General features: G+C 22.6%; 1 protein-coding gene across 4 annotated transcripts in view; it reads right to left on the bottom strand.

Annotated features, from left to right (window-relative positions):
• Positions 1 to 537: 537 nt before the first annotated feature.
• LOC122506419 (neogenin) overlaps positions 538 to 20,174 on the bottom strand; it is a 48,492-nt gene continuing 28,855 nt past the window's right edge. Inside the window, exons 4-26 of one of the 4 annotated variants that reach the window (XM_043618569.1) lie at positions 17,151 to 17,318; positions 16,933 to 17,055; positions 16,387 to 16,674; positions 15,987 to 16,146; positions 15,783 to 15,898; positions 14,855 to 15,263; positions 11,996 to 12,146; positions 11,395 to 11,523; positions 10,962 to 11,168; positions 10,499 to 10,790; positions 10,190 to 10,348; positions 8,049 to 8,254; positions 7,693 to 7,848; positions 7,291 to 7,453; positions 6,581 to 6,775; positions 6,207 to 6,245; positions 5,669 to 5,798; positions 5,233 to 5,465; positions 4,769 to 4,879; positions 3,916 to 4,124; positions 1,613 to 1,832; positions 1,136 to 1,272; positions 538 to 971 (exon numbers count right to left, since the gene is read on the bottom strand). In XM_043618569.1, the coding sequence (XP_043474504.1) occupies positions 873 to 971; positions 1,136 to 1,272; positions 1,613 to 1,832; positions 3,916 to 4,124; positions 4,769 to 4,879; positions 5,233 to 5,465; positions 5,669 to 5,798; positions 6,207 to 6,245; positions 6,581 to 6,775; positions 7,291 to 7,453; positions 7,693 to 7,848; positions 8,049 to 8,254; positions 10,190 to 10,348; positions 10,499 to 10,790; positions 10,962 to 11,168; positions 11,395 to 11,523; positions 11,996 to 12,146; positions 14,855 to 15,263; positions 15,783 to 15,898; positions 15,987 to 16,146; positions 16,387 to 16,674; positions 16,933 to 17,055; positions 17,151 to 17,318 (4,100 nt within the window). In that variant the 3' untranslated portion in view covers positions 538 to 872. Of the gene's footprint in view, positions 972 to 1,135; positions 1,273 to 1,612; positions 1,833 to 3,915; positions 4,128 to 4,768; positions 4,880 to 5,232; positions 5,466 to 5,668; positions 5,799 to 6,206; positions 6,246 to 6,580; positions 6,776 to 7,290; positions 7,454 to 7,692; positions 7,849 to 8,048; positions 8,255 to 10,189; positions 10,349 to 10,498; positions 10,791 to 10,961; positions 11,169 to 11,394; positions 11,524 to 11,995; positions 12,147 to 14,854; positions 15,264 to 15,782; positions 15,899 to 15,986; positions 16,147 to 16,386; positions 16,675 to 16,932; positions 17,056 to 17,150; positions 17,319 to 20,174 lie in introns of all 4 variants that reach the window. The other 3 variants (XM_043618568.1, XM_043618571.1, XM_043618570.1) reach the window with 3 other exon arrangements.

The raw sequence follows: 20,174 nt of genomic DNA, 5'->3' as shown, positions 1-20,174 counted from the left end.
AATGAAAGTAAGAATCATTTATTTTACTTAATTCGTAATAATTGCCTTTTTGATAGTCATTTACAGAAATCGAAAATTTGGAAAGATTACAAAACATTAAAATTTTTTCATCCAGGATTTAAGGAAAAGAAAATAAAAGTTAAAATCTGTTTAGGTAAAAATTGATTGTACTTTAGATATAAAATTCTGGTTTCATATTTTAAAAATTCTGTATTTTTTTCTCCCATTTTCTCTCTTTGAGAAAAAATGTAATTGAAAATTTTATATTAAAATAATTTTTTTTAAATATAAGAATTGTACCTATATCCAGATATATTTTTCAAATATATTTAAAATTGAATATTAAAACTTTAAAATTTAAAAAAAAGAAAATCTAAATTTACTTTTTCTCTAAAAGTAGATGTAAAGTTTAAAAAAAGTAAATCTAAATTTACTTTCCTACCAAAAGTAGACGTAAACTTTAAAATAAAAAATTTAAATTTACTTTTTCTCTAAAAGTAGATGTAAAGTTTAAAAAAAAGTAAATTTAAATTAGTAAATTTACTTTCCTACTAAAAGTAGACGTAAAGTTTTAAAAAAATCTAAATTTACTTTTCTACAAAAAGATTTATAATCTTTCCAATGAAAATAAGTTTTTAACGAAAATAAGAATAAATGACTATCGAAAACAAAAATTAAGAATTTGAATCCTAATGAGGAGAAATTAGAAAAATAAAAATTAAATAAATAGAAGAAAAAAACCACAAACTTGAGTATGTTTAACTAGTGGAATGCCACAGTCGTCTCTCAGATACTAACATTTAGAAATGCAATCAATTAATTAAGTCCCGGTTGGAGATGGCACATGGTATTTTTTTTTTAGGGAAAACACTCTAGCACTCAAACTCAGATGCAGTTATGGCATTCAAGTCTTTCATGAGCCCATCCAATGTAGCCATTTCTTGATTCAATTCTTCAGTGCTGTATGAAGGCTGTGAAAAAAGGCAGTTAAGTTAAAGCCAAGTTTTTTTTAAAAATTTAAATAATTATTACAAAAAAAACAAATCTTTCTGTATTATTTCAAAAAAACGGGGAGGAGACAATTAATTGTTAAATTGGGATTTCTTTGCTTTCATGCTTTACAAAAACATTTTACCTTCAGTCGTTCGACTTCTTCTGGTGTGTGATTTGTGCTCGATGCAGAGACCAGTCGATTCTTCGTCAACTGACTGGCGCCGAGAGTTTTTTTGTAGGGACTTCCCGACATTGCCGGTCGCACTATTACTTGGGAAGCTGTGAAATTAATTTAAAATTCATTAAATCTATAAAAAAAAGAAATAAATGAAATAAGAAAATAGAAATAAAAATAATTTAATTAAACAATATTTAACGTCCCAGATTCTTTTTAAATTAAGGCAAATAAAACGAAAACATTCATATTTATTTACTCCAACAATATTTACTTTCGAAACGTTGGAGTAAATAAATATGAATGTTTTCGTTTTATTTGCCTTAATTTAGAAATAATTTATTTATTTAATTAAAATTTATTATAAAGAGAAGAGAAATAATACTTTCTCATGTGATGAGAATGTAAAAACTGGAAAATAAAATATTTGCGAATATTTTGTACCTGCGTGTTTTTGTTGTGCGGGTGTGGAAGGCGCTGATTGTGGTGGTGGTGCGGGCACACTGAAACTCTTCAGTGGATGTCCTTGCAGTCTCTTAGAACTATTATTACTTTCGGTACCGTCGCCGGTACTGTTCGTTGACTGATTACTATTTCCATAACGACCCGAAGCGTACTGACCACTTGCTGAATAATTCTGATTACTTGAATTATTGTAGGTCAACTGAAATCAAAAAAATATTTCAACTCCATTACAAAAAAAGGAAATAATTTTTAAATAATTTTAATTATTTATTAAAATTACTGACTTTACACTCGATAATGAATTTTAAAAAAGTAGCAAAAAGTAGCTTTCAAACTAAAAAAAAGTAGTAAAAAAACTAGTTATCGAAAAATTAAACTTGACGACCAAAAAACCTCGTATTAGAAACTTCACAAAGTTGACAAAAATTCTATTCTATATTTTATTTTCCTGACTTTTTCCCAATTTTCATCAAAAATAATTACTTCTTTCTTATCCTACTGCTAATAAATTGAATTCCTGCAACGAATTTTGTTATTCATGAAAGAATTTAAATGTTTATAAAAATAATTTAATTCTTGCGAAGAATTTTATTAAAACTTTTAAATAATTCATTTCTTTCGACTAATTTTATGCAAATTCTAATTTAAATAATTGAATTCCTGAGAAATTCAATTCATTTTTATTATTCATGAAAAGAATTGAATTCTTACCAAGATTTTTACAAAAAAATTTTTAAATAATTGAATAATGTTTGGAAATTTTATGAAAATAATAGAATGATATTGAAAATCAATTGAATGGCGAAAAGTTTTTAAAAATAATTAAATTTTACAAATACTTCATATTAAAATTTTTGAGAATATTTGAATGTTTGTGTGGCATTTTATTACATTTTTTTGAAAATAATTGAATTTCCAAGAAATAATTTATTACGTTTAAAAATAATTGAATTCTTGTGACGAATATTATTATTTTTAAAAATAATTTAATTCTTGCGAACGATTTTATTAAAATTATCTTCCTAATAATTGAATTTTCGGGAAAAATTTTGTTATTTATCGTTAATAATTGAATTCATTCGATGAATTATTTATGAGTAAATAATTGAATTCTTGAGAAGAATTTTATTAAAATCTAAAAGAATAATTGAATTATTTCAAAAAAATTGAATTAAAATTATATTTAAAATAATTGATTTCTTTCAAACAATTTTATTGCCTATAATATTTGAAAATAATTTAAATTCTTGTGAAAAATTTTAATATTTTTGTAAATAATTGAATTCTTTTAAAGGATTTTAAAAAAGCATTTTTTTAAATAATTGATTTTTTCGAGGAATTGAAAATAAATTTTTAAAAATAATTACATTTCTCAAGCAATTTATGAAAAATTGTATTACAAATAATTAAAATCCTGCCAGGAATTTTATTATTTATGAAAATAATTGAATAGTTGCTAAAAATTTTATTAAAATATTCAAAAATAATTGAATTTCTGAGAAGAATTTTATTATTTGTGAAAAAAATTGAAATATTGTGAATAATTTTACTAAAACGTTTAAAAAGAATTGAGTTTTTAGAAAAATTTTATTATTTTTAAAAATAATTGAATTTTGCGAAGAATTTTGTTAAAATGCCTCAAAATAATTGAATTTTCGGAAATAATTTTGTTATTTATCTTTAATAATTGAATTCTTAGGAAGAATTTTATTAAAATCTGTAAAAGAATTATTTGAAAAAAATTTAATTAAAATTGTATTTAAAATAATTGATTTCTTTGGAACAATTTTCTTAAAATATTTGAAAATAATTGAATTCCTGAGAAGAATTTTATTATTTATGAAAATAGTTGAATTAATGCGAAAAATTTTATTAAAATGTTTAAAAAGAATTGAATTTCAGTGAAAAATTTTGTTATTTTTGAAAATAATTGTATTCTTTATAAGAATTTTAAAAAATTGTTTTAAATAATTAATTTTTTCGAAAAATAATAAATATTATGAAAGTTTTATTTTAAATAATTGAATTATTGTGGAAAGTTTTATTTGTGAAAATAATTAAATTTTTTTATTAATTAATTTAAAATAGTATAACGTAAAAAAGTAGTAAATAGTAGGTTTTAGTAGATGAGTGCGAAGCCTGAAATTATTTTTAAAACAAATAAAAAGAAATGACTAAAATTTAGATCAATTGAATTTGAATTTTCAATTTTATCAAAAATTTTCTTCTTGTATCATAAAAATAAATAGGAAGAAAAATTTGATTAAAAAACAGAAACTCACTTGACTCGGCATAGGTTCGTAATTACTATTTATGTTACAGGAATCCGGATTCGATTCCGGCGTAGGCTCTAAAGTAATGTGGGCTCGATTAAGACTATATTGAGCTGCAGGGCGGGGATAATTTTGCCTGAGAGGTGCCACATCGCCGCAGGAACTGTGAATTGTCGACTGCGAAATGCTGTTGTTCACAATTGGCGTTGCAGTGGCTACTGCTGGAAAAAAGAAAGAGAAAAACAAACATTTAATACATTAATTTCAAAAAAAAACTCTCTTTTCAAATTCAGAAAAAGTATTTTCGAAAACAAATTTCAATTCAACATTATAAAAGAGAAAAGTTTCCTTTTTAAAAAAAACATGCTAATATTTACCCCTCTGAAGAATCACAATTTTTTTTAGAACTTTTTCATTAAAATGTTTTTACTTTTTCAAAGAAAAGTTCTAAAAAAAATTTCACCGAGTTGTAAACTTTTCTAAAATGACAATCTTCTAAATGACAACTTTTCTAAAATTTAATTTATTACTACTGTGTTTAAAAATAAAATTTTTAAAAATAAAGAAAAAAGACAGTTTAAAAATTATTACCTACTTAAAAAAAATACAAAGAAAATATTACTAAAATCAATTTAAAAAATTATTTATTTTAATTATTTATTTAATTTATTATTTATTTATTTTAATTTATGAATATTTTAATTTTATGAATAGAAAAAAGTTCTGTTCTAATATTATAGATTATAGAAAATGATTCTTTAGCTCCAATTCTACTTCGAACTGATGAAAATCTTTCTTGTCTTGTGTAATAAATCTACGGCACGCAAAAATAAAAATGATGGATTAGAATAAATCTACTTACGTTGACTAAATGGTGCACTGTCAACTGGAAGGGTAATGAGTTTAGGTTTAGGTTTATGGCTTCCTCGACTCTGCTGTCGGCTTAGGGTCGAGCATTTCTCATCGTTGTTGCCTAATATTTGAAAGGTGATGGAAAAGAAACAAGAATACGAAAATCAGGATAATTGTAACGAAAAGTGAAAAAAAAGAAAAACCTTTACCAACGCAGTGAATTATAAATAACAATCGCGAAAATGATAATTATAATTGAGTAAGAATTAAGAAAATTAGTCATTTAATAGTAATAAAGATAGAATAAAAATAGAATAAAATTAGAATAAAAATAAGAGAATATAATAAAGTTGTTTGCAATATAATATAAAGTGCAAAAGGATAAGCTCTTAAAATTAAATGTGAATTGTGAGTTGTGCTTTAAGTGATAGAAAAAATGCAAATTAGATTCTTTTAAATATTAATTTCGCTTACCCATATAACTTGGTATGTAAGTACGTTTGTCCAGTGAACTTGAATTCCCATGCATACTTTCTTGATTGTAATCCTGATTATTTGATCGCGGAAGAGTATTACTAGAAACACCGCTTGTTGACGCCTCGCCATTAACTGACGATTTTTCAAGGGCTTTTAATTCCATTTGATCGTGATGAATCCACAAGTCCGGCGGCTTAATATTTGTCTTTTGATTCGGCTCATTCAAATATCTGAAAATATTTCCAATTCAAAAACCTTTTTCTCAAAAAAAAAAAAAGAAAACATTGCTATGAAAATCATCTTTCGAAGAAAGGTGAGAAAAAAAACGTTCGACCATAGAATAAATACTTTAAAAAGCAAAAAGAATACGAGAAGATATTGAAAAGCTACAATTTCGAATAAATTAAATTAAATTTTTATTTCCTAAACTTACCCTTTCTTTCGTTCTGATGAATCGGGATTTCTTCGACAGCAAACAACAACGACACCAGCAACACCCATAAGAAGAATAACGGAACATCCAACAATTATGTAAATTAATATTCCCGAAAGTCCTCGTCCATCTAAATAGAAAAACATCAAGATTAAAGAAAATAAAAAAAAATAAATTTCTAATATCTACTCCAAAAAATCTTTTCTACCTTTCTTTTCCTAAATTCTCACTATTACTACTTTTAAAATTGTATTTACTGATAATATTTTAATTTTAATTTTAATTCAACCTTAAACAAAATATTTCCTCATTTTTCCGAGTCTTATCAATTTTTACATTAAAAAAAAATACTTCCAATTATTTACTTTCCAATTTTGTCAACAATGAAATGCGGAGAAAAAAGAAAGTGAAATATTTTCTTAGGTATTTCAATTGATTTATTAAAAACAAAAAAAGTATTTTCAATAAATAAATAATGTGCATGAAAATAATAAAAATACAAATTAAAAACTACAACATTTACTACAAAATATCTTACCTCGACCATGCAAATCATCATAGAAATCCTTGCCATTACCTGGCGGAAAAGAAAATAAAAAATATACAATAATCTTTAAAGACAAATTATAAATATTGAAATATAATTAAAGTAAATATAATAAAAGGATAAATAACAAATAGAATTGTATAAATTAAAAATAAATTTAATAAGAAAAATAAAAAATAAGTTTCAAAATAAATAAAATATAAAAATACGACACAAAAAACACACAAAAAAATATCAAATTTCAAAGCAAATTTACAGTGATACAAAAACAATAGCAATCGTGCCGAAATTTTTGTTTTCTCATTTTGCTTCCTCTTAAAGGAAGACTTTTTTAATTTTACTTAGAAATAAAAATAAACACTTACTTTGAGGTGTTTTAAAATTAACAGTGCTTGAAAACGGTCCATATCCTTTTGAATTACGAGCTTTCATCTTAAAATAATATACTGTACTAGGATTCAGTCCTTTGACTATAAATTCCTCTTTATCTCCAATTACACCCTCCACAAGCCAATCTCCCTCGACTTTTGTATTATCGATCGAATAAAATATTATATAGCCTGAGAAATTAAAATTAAATTAATTAATTGACATTATTATAATAAATAATTTACCTAAAATTATTATATAAATTTCAAACAATTATTTGAATCGTAAATTAAAAACAGTTTTAGCAAATAGGTAAATAGTTTAAAATTCTAATTTATAATTCTAATTGTCTGAATTATACACGGAGAGAGAATATATATTAAATTTTGTAAAAATATTTTCAAATTGGGAAAAAAGTGCGACAAAGCGAAATTTTGATATCAAAAAATACTAAACTTTAAAAAAACTTATGTGAAATTTAGTAAAGTTATATTAGAATTTAATTAATATTCTTGATATTTGATATAATTATACTAAATTTCACATAAGTTTTTTTAAAGTTTAGTATTTTTTGATATCAAAATTTCGCTTTGTCGCACTTTTTCCCCAATTTGAAAATATTTTTACAAAATTTAATATATATTCTCTCTCCGTGTAAAATTAAATTTCAAATTACAAAAAGGAGAATTAATTAATTAATTATTACCTGTAATGGGTCCATTCGATAGTTTCGGAGACTGCCAGGTAATAAGAACAGAAGTTGGTCTCTCATTAACACTTTGAACTGTTAGTTCCCGAGGTGGTGAACTTGGTGCCGCCTCTTGGGTTTGATTTAAAACTACCATGCTCCATGGAGATTGGCGTTTTCCCTAAAAAATTATTCAATAACTTTATTATTTATGAAAATAATTAAATTCTCGCGAAGAATTTAGTAAAATTTTTACAAAATAATTAAATTCTTCTCAGAATTTGAAATTATTCGAAAATCAAATTTTTTATAATTTGCATAATGATAATAAATTGAAAATTTAAATCATTTGCTAGTAAATTTATAAAATAGAAATATTTTTCCTTTAACTTTATTGGGGAATAATAAATAAAAATTTACCTTGACAAGTTTAACAGCAAACTCGTACTGCGTGAAGGGTTTTAGATCATGTATCATGCAATTCAAATCCGTGGAGTCGTAATACTTGTACTTGGGAGTAATACTGTGATGGAAGATTGTGAATCGAACAGAATAGTGTCTATTATCAGTCACGTACTGAAAATAACAAAAAATAATTAAATTAGAAAAAATATTCTTTAATCAATAATTGCTTTATAAGTAATTGCTTTTTATTTATAAATTTAATTTATAAACAATACTGTATTAAATAAACATTAGCAAACAGTTCAATTAAATAGAAAAAATTAATATTATTATGAAAGAAATTTTAATTGCTTTTTCTTATTTACACTTACTTGATTTTTAGAGAGCGTCGAGTCCGTCCAATACAAAACGACAGTTGTAGAAGAAATAACAATGGCTTTAAGAGCCACTGGCGGCAATAGAGGTGTAGATGATTCTGGCAAAGAAACCGCGGTAGTCCAAACTTTTACGTACGCTATTGAACCACCGCCAGCTTCATTCATTGCTCTCAATGCGAATACATATTCAGACAATGGATCTAATTAAAATAGAATAATTACAAGAAAGAAAATTAATTTAACTCAAATAAAAAGATGAAATAACTTTGAAAATCGTATTACAAAATTTCATATAAAAATAATTTTTACAATATCTATTTCAAATATAATTTCAATACGTGATAATTATAAAATACAAATAATTATAATTTATTTACTAAAAAAAATAATTTTTATTTATCTAGAAACAGAATTGAATTCCCTGATTTCCAGACAAAATCCTTTTATTACAATTAAATATAAATATAAGAAATTAAAAACTTGAAATAATTAAAAAAAATTCCATTAAACTTTTTGAAAAAAAATTAATTCTACAAAATTCTTAATTAAAAGTATGAAAAGTTCAAATTTTCAAAGACTTTAATTTGAAACCTTTTGAAAATTCAATTATTTCTGAAAATCCACGCTATGCTTTCAATATTCAATTATAATCTGAAATTTTAACTGAAATTCATTTTTAAATTAATATTTATTAGACAAACCTATGAGAATTCAAATATTTAAATACAAAACTGAATATTTTATAAAATAATTGAATGTTTTTTAAAATTAAATTTTCATAAAGAATTTAATCAATTAATTTTATAAACAGTAAAATTCTTTGCAGAAATTCAACTATTTTCAAAACAATTTTAATTGAATTTCTCGGATGAATTCAAATATTTTTAAATATTTCCATAAATTTCAATTATTTCCCTAAATTTTAATAAATTTTTCGAAACAATTCAACTATTTTTATAAATACTAAAATTCTTTGCAGGAATTAAATTATGTTTAATCCAATTTAAATAAAATTACACGAAAGAATTTAATTAATTTCAAAAATTTCCATAAAATTCAATTTCAACAAGAATTTAAAATCCTCTAAAAATAATTCAATTATTCTCAAAATATTTCTAAAAAATTGTAAATAAAAATTAAATTACTTTCAATTTTAAATATATTCGTCAAAAAAATTCAAAGAATTCAATTATATTCAAAATATAATAAAATTCTTGTGATGAATTCAATTATTTTCAAAAATAATTTTAATAGAATTCTTTAAAGAAATTCAATTCTTTTCAAAACAAATTTTAATAGAATTGCTCGAAAGAATTTAAATTTTCAAATATTAACATAAAATTTATTTATTTTCTAAAATTTTCATAAATTCTTCGGAACAATTCAATTATTTTTTTAAATTATAAATAGTAAAATTCTTCGCCAGAATTCAATTATTTCCAATAAAATTTTAATAAAATTCTTCTTCATAAAATTCAATTGCTTTCAAAATTTTTGATTAAAATTATTAAAGAATCTCCATTAGTTTAAAAAAATTCAAAGAAATTCTTCAAAAGAATTTAATTAGGATTTTTTAAAAATTTTAATAAAATTCTTCGCGAGAATTCAGTTATTTTTCTAAATAATAAAATTCTTTGAAGGAATTCTATTATTATCAAATCGGATAAAATTCTTTGTAACAATTCGATGATTTTCAATCCATTAATTTAAAAAGTTTTGAAAATAATTGAATTTCTCCGGAAAAAATTTTTTGAAAATAATTGAAATTCTGCAATAATTTGTAATTGCTCGAAAATTCAATTTGTTTTAGTGTTTTTAACTAAAATATCTACTTATGAAAATTGTAAACGCAATTTTTTTTAAAATTGAAATAATTTTGAAATATTTAAGTAATAATAAATAAAGTAAATAAATAAATAAAAAATAATTTAGAAAACAACAATTTTTCTGGATTTTTATCAAAATTCCGTGACTTTTCTAGGTTTTTTCAAGGTTTATGAAATTCTCTGATATTTCGAGGTTTTCAGGTTGCGTGGCAACCTTGTATTTCTTTAAATTATCTACAGGACTTTAATATTCATTTGTATAAAATTTGTTATAAGAATAATAATTCTAGGAATGAAAATAATACCAACCGAGATTTTCGATAGTGTAGTATCGCTGCTTGCCATCGAGATCAACTCTATCAACATCCGGATATCCTTTTCCCCACGTTAGAACGTAACCTCTGACTTTTATACTCTGATCTTTAGGAGCATTCCACTTGACATAAATCGAGTTCGATGTTGCTTCGCCTAAGACATTATTACATTATTACAATTCATCTAAACATCATTTTATCTAACTAATCAATTTTAATAAATTTTTACTCTTTTCCATTTTTGTGTAATATTAAGAAGACCTAAAATACACAAATTATTTGACTATCGACAAAAAGTAAATACCTTTAAAATTTTCCGGTTCATTTGGCACGACAGATTCATCAAGATCATTTTCATATGTTTCAATTGACATCCAGTCCGACCATGGTCCTGTTCCATTAACGTTAAAGGCACAAATTCTCACTTGATACGAGACATGTTCTTCGAGATCGGAGAGAGTGTGAAATCGTTGATTACTTTCCGTTGTTATTGGATGAAACATATTGCGTCGATCTTGTTTTTTATAACGAATTTTATAGCCAATAATAATTCCATTTTGTCCGTCGAGTGGCGGTTCCCAACGTATTATAACGCTCTAAAAAGTAAACAAACCTTTTTGTTTATTTCACTAGCAGAAAACATTCGATTTAATAATAAATGTTTTACAACAATAAAATTAACTGTAATTTAATAACAAAAATAGAAGTAAGAAACAAGAATAGAATAGAAATAAGGGGAAAAAATTGTGAACAAAAAATGCAAATACCGTTGAACTTGCTGCTTCAAGTGTGACATTATGCGGGGGTTTTGTTGGTTGAGAACTGTACGTGCGAATAACAATCTCATTACTCGAGGCACCGGGTCCATTTTCATTCTCAGCTTGAACCCAAATTGTATATTCAGTATAAGGCACGAGATTAATCAATTCATACGTTGTACCCAATGTCTCGCCTTTACTTTCTTCGTCGTCCTCCTAAAAAAAATCGAGAAAGAAAATAATTACTATGTAAATTTTTAACAATTGAAAGCTATCAATTTATTTATTTATTTATTTATAAATTAATTAATTGTAATAAATTAACTCATGTACATTGAATTTTAAATCTAAAATATTAAAATAAAATACTATTACAAATATTGAATTATCATTTATTCATCTCATTTAAATTTAAATCTTTTTAAATGTAAATTATTCTTACCTCCGAATAGGTGACAATGTATTTGGAAATTTTTCCATTTAACAATTGTGGTTCCTCCCAGGATAAAGCAATACTCGAACTACTCGTAGGATGACCGTCAAAATTCATTGGTGGACCGGGTACATTTACCTAATTATGTGAAATTGAAAAAAAGAAAATTTTTATATTTAAAATTTAAGAAATACAAAAAAATAAATAAATGAACAACTATAAAAAACAAGTATAAGTAAATAAAAAATAAATAAGTGAACAAGTAAATAAAAAATTAATAAGAGAACAAGTAAATAAAAAATAAATTAGAGGACAAGTAAATAAAAAATAAATAAGTGAACAAGTAAATAAAAAATAAATAAGAGAACAAGTAAATAAAAAATAAATTAGAGGACAAGTAAATAAAAAATAAATAAGAGAAAAAGTAAATAAACAATAAATAAGAGAACAAGTAAATAAAAAATAAATAAATGAACAAGTAAATAAAAAACAGAATAAATTTATTTCTTTAAATATTTAATTAAAAAAATCTATTAATTTTGCAAAAAAAAAGTATAGAGTTTTTTTCCCATCTTTTTCAGTTTCAAAAAGAAAAAAAAAATTTGCAAACCTCAGAATGTGTAGTGACACGCAAAATTTCACTTGACGATCCAGTGCCATGAGAATTGTGCGCAATAATACGGAAATTGTATGTTGTGCTCGGCTGCAAACTGGGAATGACAGCCTCCGTCTGTTTATGAGACGTGTTAATCACTCGTTCTCTGTTTCAAACGATACAACTTCATTAAAATCAATTCATTCCCCTAAAAACAACTACCTATCTAATTTAAAAAAAAAAGTTTAAAAATAAACTTTAAAATTTTTTTAATTTATTTAACAATTATTATGCAAGTTAAGAAAATTTTTTATTTTTGTAAATTCAAATTTTTAAATAAATTGATAATTAAAATTTAAAAAATTCACTTATTAAGTAAATAATTAATTATTATTGTTTATATTTTCAAAAATTGTAATATAATTCTTCGCAAGAATTCTATTATTTTCATAAATAATAACATTCTTATCAGGAATTCAATTATTTCTAAAAATCTTACTAAAATTCTTCGTAAGAATTCAAAAATATTCTCATAAATAATAAAATTCTTCGGAAGAATTCAATTATTTTCTAAAATTTTAATAAATCTATTGAAACAATTCAATTATTTTTAAATAGTCGTTGAAAAAATTCAATTCTTTCCAATATAATTTCACGAAAGAATTCAATTTTTTTCTTAATTCGTTACAAAAGTTTTTAAAGAATTAAATTATTTTCTAAAATTATAATAAATCCTTCGAAATAATTCAATTATTTTTTAATTTTTCGAAAGCATCCAATTATTATCTAAAATTTTCATAAATCCTTTGGAAACAATTTATTTTTTTCTATAAGTAGTAACATTCATCGAAAAAATTAAATTATTTTTTACAAATAATAAAATTCTTCGATGTTAATAAATTTCAATAATCAATTATTTAATTACAATTATTAACAGACACGATTATTTTAAAAAATTGAAAAAAATTATTTGTTGAATTCAATTATTTTCAAAATTTTCAATTAAAATTATTCAAAATAATTTAATTATTTACAAAAAATCTAATAAAATTTTAATAGTAAAATTATTAATTATAATTATTAACAAAATCGATTATATTGAATAAATTAAAGAAATTTTTTGAAATAATTCAACTGTTGTCAACACCTTTAATAGTATCTATTCTTTGAAAGAATTTAATTATTTTCTACATTTTAATAAAATTCCTTGAATAAATTAAATTATTTTAGAAAATTGCATTAAAATTCTAAAAAGAATTTAATTATTTTCTAAATCTTTTAATAAAATTCTTTGCAAGTATTCAATTATTTTTATAAATAATAAAATTCTTTGAAGGAATTCAATTATTTTCAAATTGTTTGATAAAATTCTTTGCAGCAAGAATTCAATGATTTTCAATATATTAATTTAAGAATTAAAAATATTTCAAAAGAAAAATTATTCATTGAAAAGTTTTTTAAACTAATGGAGTTTCTTTAATAATTTTAATAATTGAAAATTTTGAAAGCAATTGGATTTTATGGAGAAGAATTTTATTAAAATTATATTGAAAATAATTGAATTCTTGCGAAGAATCTTACTATTTATAAAAATAATTGAATTGTTCCGAAGAAATTATTAAAATTTTAGAAAATAAATGAATTTTATGTTACTACTTGAAAATTTAAATACTTTCGAGGAATTCTATTAAAATTTGTTTTGAAAAGAATTGAATTTCTGCAAAGGATTTTACTATTTTTTAAAAATAATTGAATTTTGCAAAGAATTTTACTATTTATAAAAATAATTGCAATGTTTCGAAGAATTTATTGAAATTTTAAGAAATAATTAAATTGTTATGAAGAATTTTATAGAAATATTTGAAAATAATGAAATTTTTTCGAGAAATTCAATTAAAGTTGTTTCGAAAATAATTGAATTTCTTTAAAAAATTTTATTAAAATTAAGTATTTTCAAAATAATTGAATTCATCACAGGAATTTTATTATTTTTTGAAAATAATTGAATTCTTTCAATTTTTTTGACGAATATATTTAAAAATTGCATTGAAAGTAATTTAATTTTTATATAGAATTTTTTAAAAATATTTTGAGAATAATTCTCTTATTATATAATATATAATTCTCTCTTATTAAAAATTAACTTTCATGTGCCTACTAGGAGATTGCGTAATTATTTACCCTTTTATGAACAACATCACCGCTGTAATTATGCTGCTAATTCGGTTTTCTCAAGAATTAGTGTGGAGGCAAACAATTATTCCGATTGCATTGATTTTTTCAACTCAAATGAGAACAGATTTATCAGCGAACTTAAAAACACGATTTTTTCATTTGACTAAATTTCATTTACTTCGGCCAATCTTATGATTTCTTTCTTTTGTAATTTTCTTTAGATTATAAGATCACTTTTGTTAAGGACTTTTTTGTCCGTCCAAACTTTAAATAAATAAATAAATAAATAAATAATTTAAATTGGATTAAAAATTATTTAATTCCTGCAAAGAATTTTAGTATTTAAAAAAATAATTGAATTTTTTCGGAAGATTTATTAAGATTTTAAGAAAAAAATTGAATTTTTCGAAATGTGTTAAAAATTTTTACAAAAATTGAATTCTTTCGAGGAATTTAATTAAAATTGTTTTGAAAATCATTAAATTTTTGTAAAAATTTTACTATTTAAAAAAATAATTTAATTTTTTAGAAGGATTTATTAAAATTTTAGAAAATAATTGAATTCTTTCGTAAAATTTTATTAAAATTTTTGGAAATATGAACAGAAATAATTATTTGTATAACAATAATAAATTGTTTTACTCGTAAAATTTACTGTTTATTATTATAATAAAGTCAGTGCTTTAGAAAAGTAAATACCTTTGCGAGTTCTCCTGCTTATAATAAACATAATAGGCGGTGATATTTCCATTTGTGTCTTCCGGTTCCTGCCATCGAAGTGTGATAAATCGTGACTCAACAATGACGAGACTCAAATTTCTCGGCGCTGATGGAACGCTACCTCCAATTGACTCGAATGTTTCTGTATCGTCTATAAAACGTGAGTCTGGATCGTAAGATGGATTGGGACCTCTAATTGAATCCAAAAGATCTGAAGGATCATCGGATGGACTTATTGAAAGGGGAGGATTTTGTGTATAAGCGGACAATGTATGTCCCAATAGTGTACTTGGATGTTGCCACGTATTATTATACAATTGTCGATGAAACTGCAATTTCTTCTTGGGCATTGACTTTGGTGTCGTTGCCTTGCGTGAATTCACTTTTTCTAAGGTTCATTTTTTTTCAAGGAATTTTGTTAGCATGCAAAAACAGTTAGTAAGAGGAAATAATTTGGAGCAAAGGATGAAAAACAAACAGAACAAAAGAAAATTAATTAAAAACCATAAAAATATATGTAACTTAAATTAATTAAATTAAACTCACTTTAATTAAATAACTATTAATTAAATAATTTAATTAATTCAAATAATGAATAATTAAAAATTTGAACATGACTAATTCAAACTCAACTTTCAAAACTGAACTAATTCAAACTATAATTAAAAAATCAAACTAATTTAAAGTATAATTAAAAAATTAAACTACTTTAAAGTATAATTAAAAAATTAAACTAATTTCTATAAAAGTAAATATTTATTAAAAACTAAAATGTAAAGTAATTAATATTAATAACTAACGTTTAGTAAATTCTATTACTAAACTAAATAATAGTGAATTATTAATATTGAAATTTTAAATAGAAATGTTTTTAAATTTCTAAATTAAAATTAAAAAGAAAACTCACTCGGTAGATTAATTGTGAGACGTGCTGATGCTTGAATACTGCCTGCAGGATTAATACCGATACACTGAAAAATTCCTGCGTCAATTGCTAGAAGACCATTTATCCTGAGATTGTGTCTAAACGAAAATAGTAAAAAAAAAAAATTAGTATTATTATAATAAACTAAACAACGAGATACAAAATGTAAAAAAAAATAATACACACCCACTGGCAAGTTGCCAATATTCGCTAAAGTTAATGCGTTCACCATTCTTCAACCACGTTACTTTCGGCTCTGGTTTCCCATGAATTTCACATTCAAATTCCAAATCCTGATTTTCATTGGCCGTTTTATCCTGCGGTCGTTTTATAAATTTCGGCGGAACTGCAAACATTATTTCACAAAATATAAGGAACGAAAGAAGAATACAATTTTTTTCTGAATGCTAAATAAAACAAATAAATGATAATAAAAAGATAAACACAGTTGTCACGAAAATAATAATTTTATTAACAACTTTTGAAAATATTTTGAATTCCCTGATTCCCCTGACCATTGGCAATTCTGATAAATAAATATCTAGATAAGTAGAAAATTTTAATTATAATTAAATTATATTTTCACCTTGTACGTAAACTTCGGCGACAGCGTCCAAAGTTTCGACTTTATTTTTGGCTCGACACTGATAAGAACCATGATCCTCTTCCTTAATTTCCATAATCATCAAACTGGAAGACGCCAATTGTAAATATCGTGAACCAAATAAGGCCAAATCAATCGCTACGCCGTCCTTCAGCCATGAAACCGATGGTTTTGGATTTCCATTAACGGCACATTCTAAAGTGACACTCGATCCCTCAACAGCCACTTGTTCCATGGGTTTTGCAATAAACACTGGAGCCGTCGCTTGATCTAAAGAGAACAAATAAAAAAAATGATCAAAACAAATATTTTTTGTTAAATTAAAAATATTTTTAATTTAAAATTCAAAATTTTTGTAAATTAATAAATTTTTACAAACATTTTTTTACAAAAATATAAACATGAAAATAAAATTTAAAAAATAAATAAAATAAGTGAAAATAAAATACAAAATTTTTAAATCTAAATATTTTTCAACAAATAAAAATTAATTTAATAATTATTTTTGAAAAGGAAAAAGAAACGAACCGTTATCATACGGCAGCATCGTGAGTTGTCCTTTATTACTGAGTCTGTATTGTCCAAAACCGCTTGCATTACACATGTAAACTCCAGCATCTTGAATCCTTACGTCGTCAATTTCCAAAGCTCCTGTTGTGTAAAAAAAGTATTAAAAATAAATAAAATAAATTTTTTCTAAAGACAAATTTTTTTTACGTTTCATATTTGAAAAAGGAAAATTATACCTGAAGGAAGAATTGTCATTCGTGTGTCATCGAGCATTAATGTATGCTCGTCCTTTAACCACTTTATTTCTATTTGCTTAGAAAACATTGAGAGTGAACAGCTGAAATAAACGACTTGTCCCTCATTGACAATTGTGTTTTGTGGCTCCTTCTCAAATCCTGGCAGACCTGAAAATAGAGAGACGAAAATTTACTCAGCTTCAAATCTTTTATTAAATATTATTCTATATTAATGTTTATTTTCTTCTTATCTTCTTTATTTTTTTCCCTTCTTTCTTTTTATTTTTTTTCTACTTTTTTTCATTCTTTTTTTGTCTTTCTCTTTTAATTCTTTCTTTTTCAGGGTTGCCACGCTTTTTTGCTCATTTCAAATTCCCTGATTTTTTCAGATTTTCTAGGTTAAAAAACAGAATTTTTCCAGGTTTTTAAAACTACATTTGCTGACAACAAACATTTAATTTTCTTTTTCCCTGACAAAATTAAATTCCAGACAAAATTCTTACTTCTTGACTCTGAAGAATATTCTCAATCAGTTTCAAAATTATTACTCAGAAAAATGTTCCATTGCTTTTTTTTGAATAAATATTTAATTATTATTTTTCCTTAGGAATTAAAATTTTTCAAAACATTCAAATTGAAACCTTTTTGAAATTAAACAATTTTCAAAAAATTGTTATAAAACATGAAGATATCAATCACTCCGAGTCTTCGACTCGGAGCAATCAATATCTTCATGTTTTATAATAATAATTAAAGATTACCGACTGATAAAATCATTATTTTATATTTTATAAGAATATTGTTACTGTAACTTCATCAAAATTATTCTCATCTCAATTCAATTATTTTCTAGAATTTTCAACTAAAATTCTTCTTTAAATTAATTATTCATTCATTTTTAATAATTTTTGAAAAATTTCTTTGAAAATCTTCAAATCCTTTTGTTTACAATTCAATTTTACGAAATTTCATCGATTATTTGGAAATTCTTCAATTAAATATATATTGGAAAATAAAAACTTGAAATAATTTCAAAAAAGTTCCATTAAACTTTAAAAAAAAATTAAATCTACACAATTTTCAGTTAAAAGTATGAAAAATTTAAACTTTCAAAGATTATAATTTGAAATCCTTTTAAAATTCAATTATTTCTAAAAAAATTCACGCTATAATACTTTCTCTTTAAATTTGAATTAGTAAAAATGTTTACTATTTTCGAATTAGTGACTGACTTTTTGCTTTTGAATTTATCAACAAATTTTTAAATAATTAAAATTCTTTTGACGAATTTTAATAAAATTTTTAAGAATAATTTCCATTTTCGAGAAATTAGATTAAAAATTGCATTAAAAATAATTGAATCTCTGTTAAAAAAAAAATTTGATTGAATTGAGAAAAGTTTTTGAAAATAATTGAAATTTTGCCAAGAATTTTATTAAATTTTTTGAAAATAATTGAATTTTCAAGAATAATTTTATTATTTATAAAGATAATTGAAATGTTTCGAAGAATTTATTAAAATTTTAAGCAATAATAAAATTTTTATGGAGAATTTTATAGAACTATTTGAAAATAATGAAATTTTTTCGAGAAATTCAATTAAAGTTGTTTCGAAAATAATTGAATTTCTTTAAGGAATTTTATTAAAATTAAGTATATTCAAAATAATTGAATTCATCACAGGAATTTTATTATTTTTTGAATATAATTGAATTCTTTGAATTTCTTTGACGAATATATTTAAAATTGAAAGTAATTTAATTTTTATATACAATTTTTTAGAAATATTTTGAGAATAATTGAATTATTTTTAGAGAATTTACAATTCTTGTTGAAATTGAATTTTATGGAAATTTTTGAAAATAATGAAATTCTTTTGTGTAGTTTTATTTAAATTGGATTAAAAATTATTTAATTCCTGCTAAGAATTTTAGTATTTATAAAAATAGTTGAATTGTTTCGAAGAATTTATTAAAATTTTAGGAAATAATTGAAATTTATGGAAATATTTAAAAATATTTGAATTCATCCGAGAAATTCAATTAAAATTGTTTTGAAAATAATTGAATTCCTGCAAAGAATTTTACTATATTTATAAAATTAATTGAATTCTTGCGAAGAATTTTTTTATAAAAATAATTGAATTTTTTTGAAGGATTTATTAAAATTTTAGAAAAAAATTGAATTTTTACGAAATGTGTTAAAATTTTTTTTAAAAAATTGAATTCTTTTGAGGAATACAATTAAAATTGTTTTGAAAATCATTGAATTTTTGTAAAGATTTTACTATTTAAAAAAATAATTGAATTTTTTAGAAGGATTTATTAAAATTTTAGAAAATAATTGAATTCTTTCGTGAAATTTTATTAAAATTTTTGAAAATATGAACAGAAATAATTATTTGTATAACAATAATAAATTGTTTCACTCGTAAAATTATTATTTTGTATTTATTATTTTGTAAACTTTAGACCAAAATTGAATTTTTGTGAAGAATTTTATTACTTTTGAAAAAAAAATTGAATTCTTGAGACGAATTTTAATGATATAATTGCTTTTTAAATAATTGAATTATTTTATGAAATTTTATTGAAATACGTAGATATTAAAAATAATTGAATTTTGATAAATTATTCAAATTAATTTAATTCTACGAAGAATTTTATTAAAATTATTTTGAAAAAAAATTGAATTGTTAAAAAGAATTTCATTAAAATTTTTGAAAAAAATACATAAATTATAGGAAGGCTTTTTATAATAATTGCATTTTTTTTAATGAATTATAATAAAATTTTTAAGAATAATTACATTTTTCGAGAAATTCCATTAAAATTGTATTAAAAATAATTGAAATTCTGCGATGATTTTTATTATTTATGAAAATAATTGAAAATAATTGAATTTCTGGTAAAAAAATATTATTCTTCATGAAAATAATTGAATTATTGCGAAGAAATTTATAAAAAAAATTTGTAAATAATGGAATTGCTGTCAAATTTTTATTATTTAATTAATTAATTGAAA

This window comes from Leptopilina heterotoma, unplaced genomic scaffold, assembly GCF_015476425.1.
Source record: "Leptopilina heterotoma isolate Lh14 unplaced genomic scaffold, ASM1547642v1 Lhet_42, whole genome shotgun sequence".
NCBI lineage: Eukaryota > Metazoa > Arthropoda > Insecta > Hymenoptera > Figitidae > Leptopilina > Leptopilina heterotoma.
The sequence above is the reverse complement of the archived record's forward strand: the minus strand, read 5'-3'. Positions and strand labels throughout refer to the sequence as shown.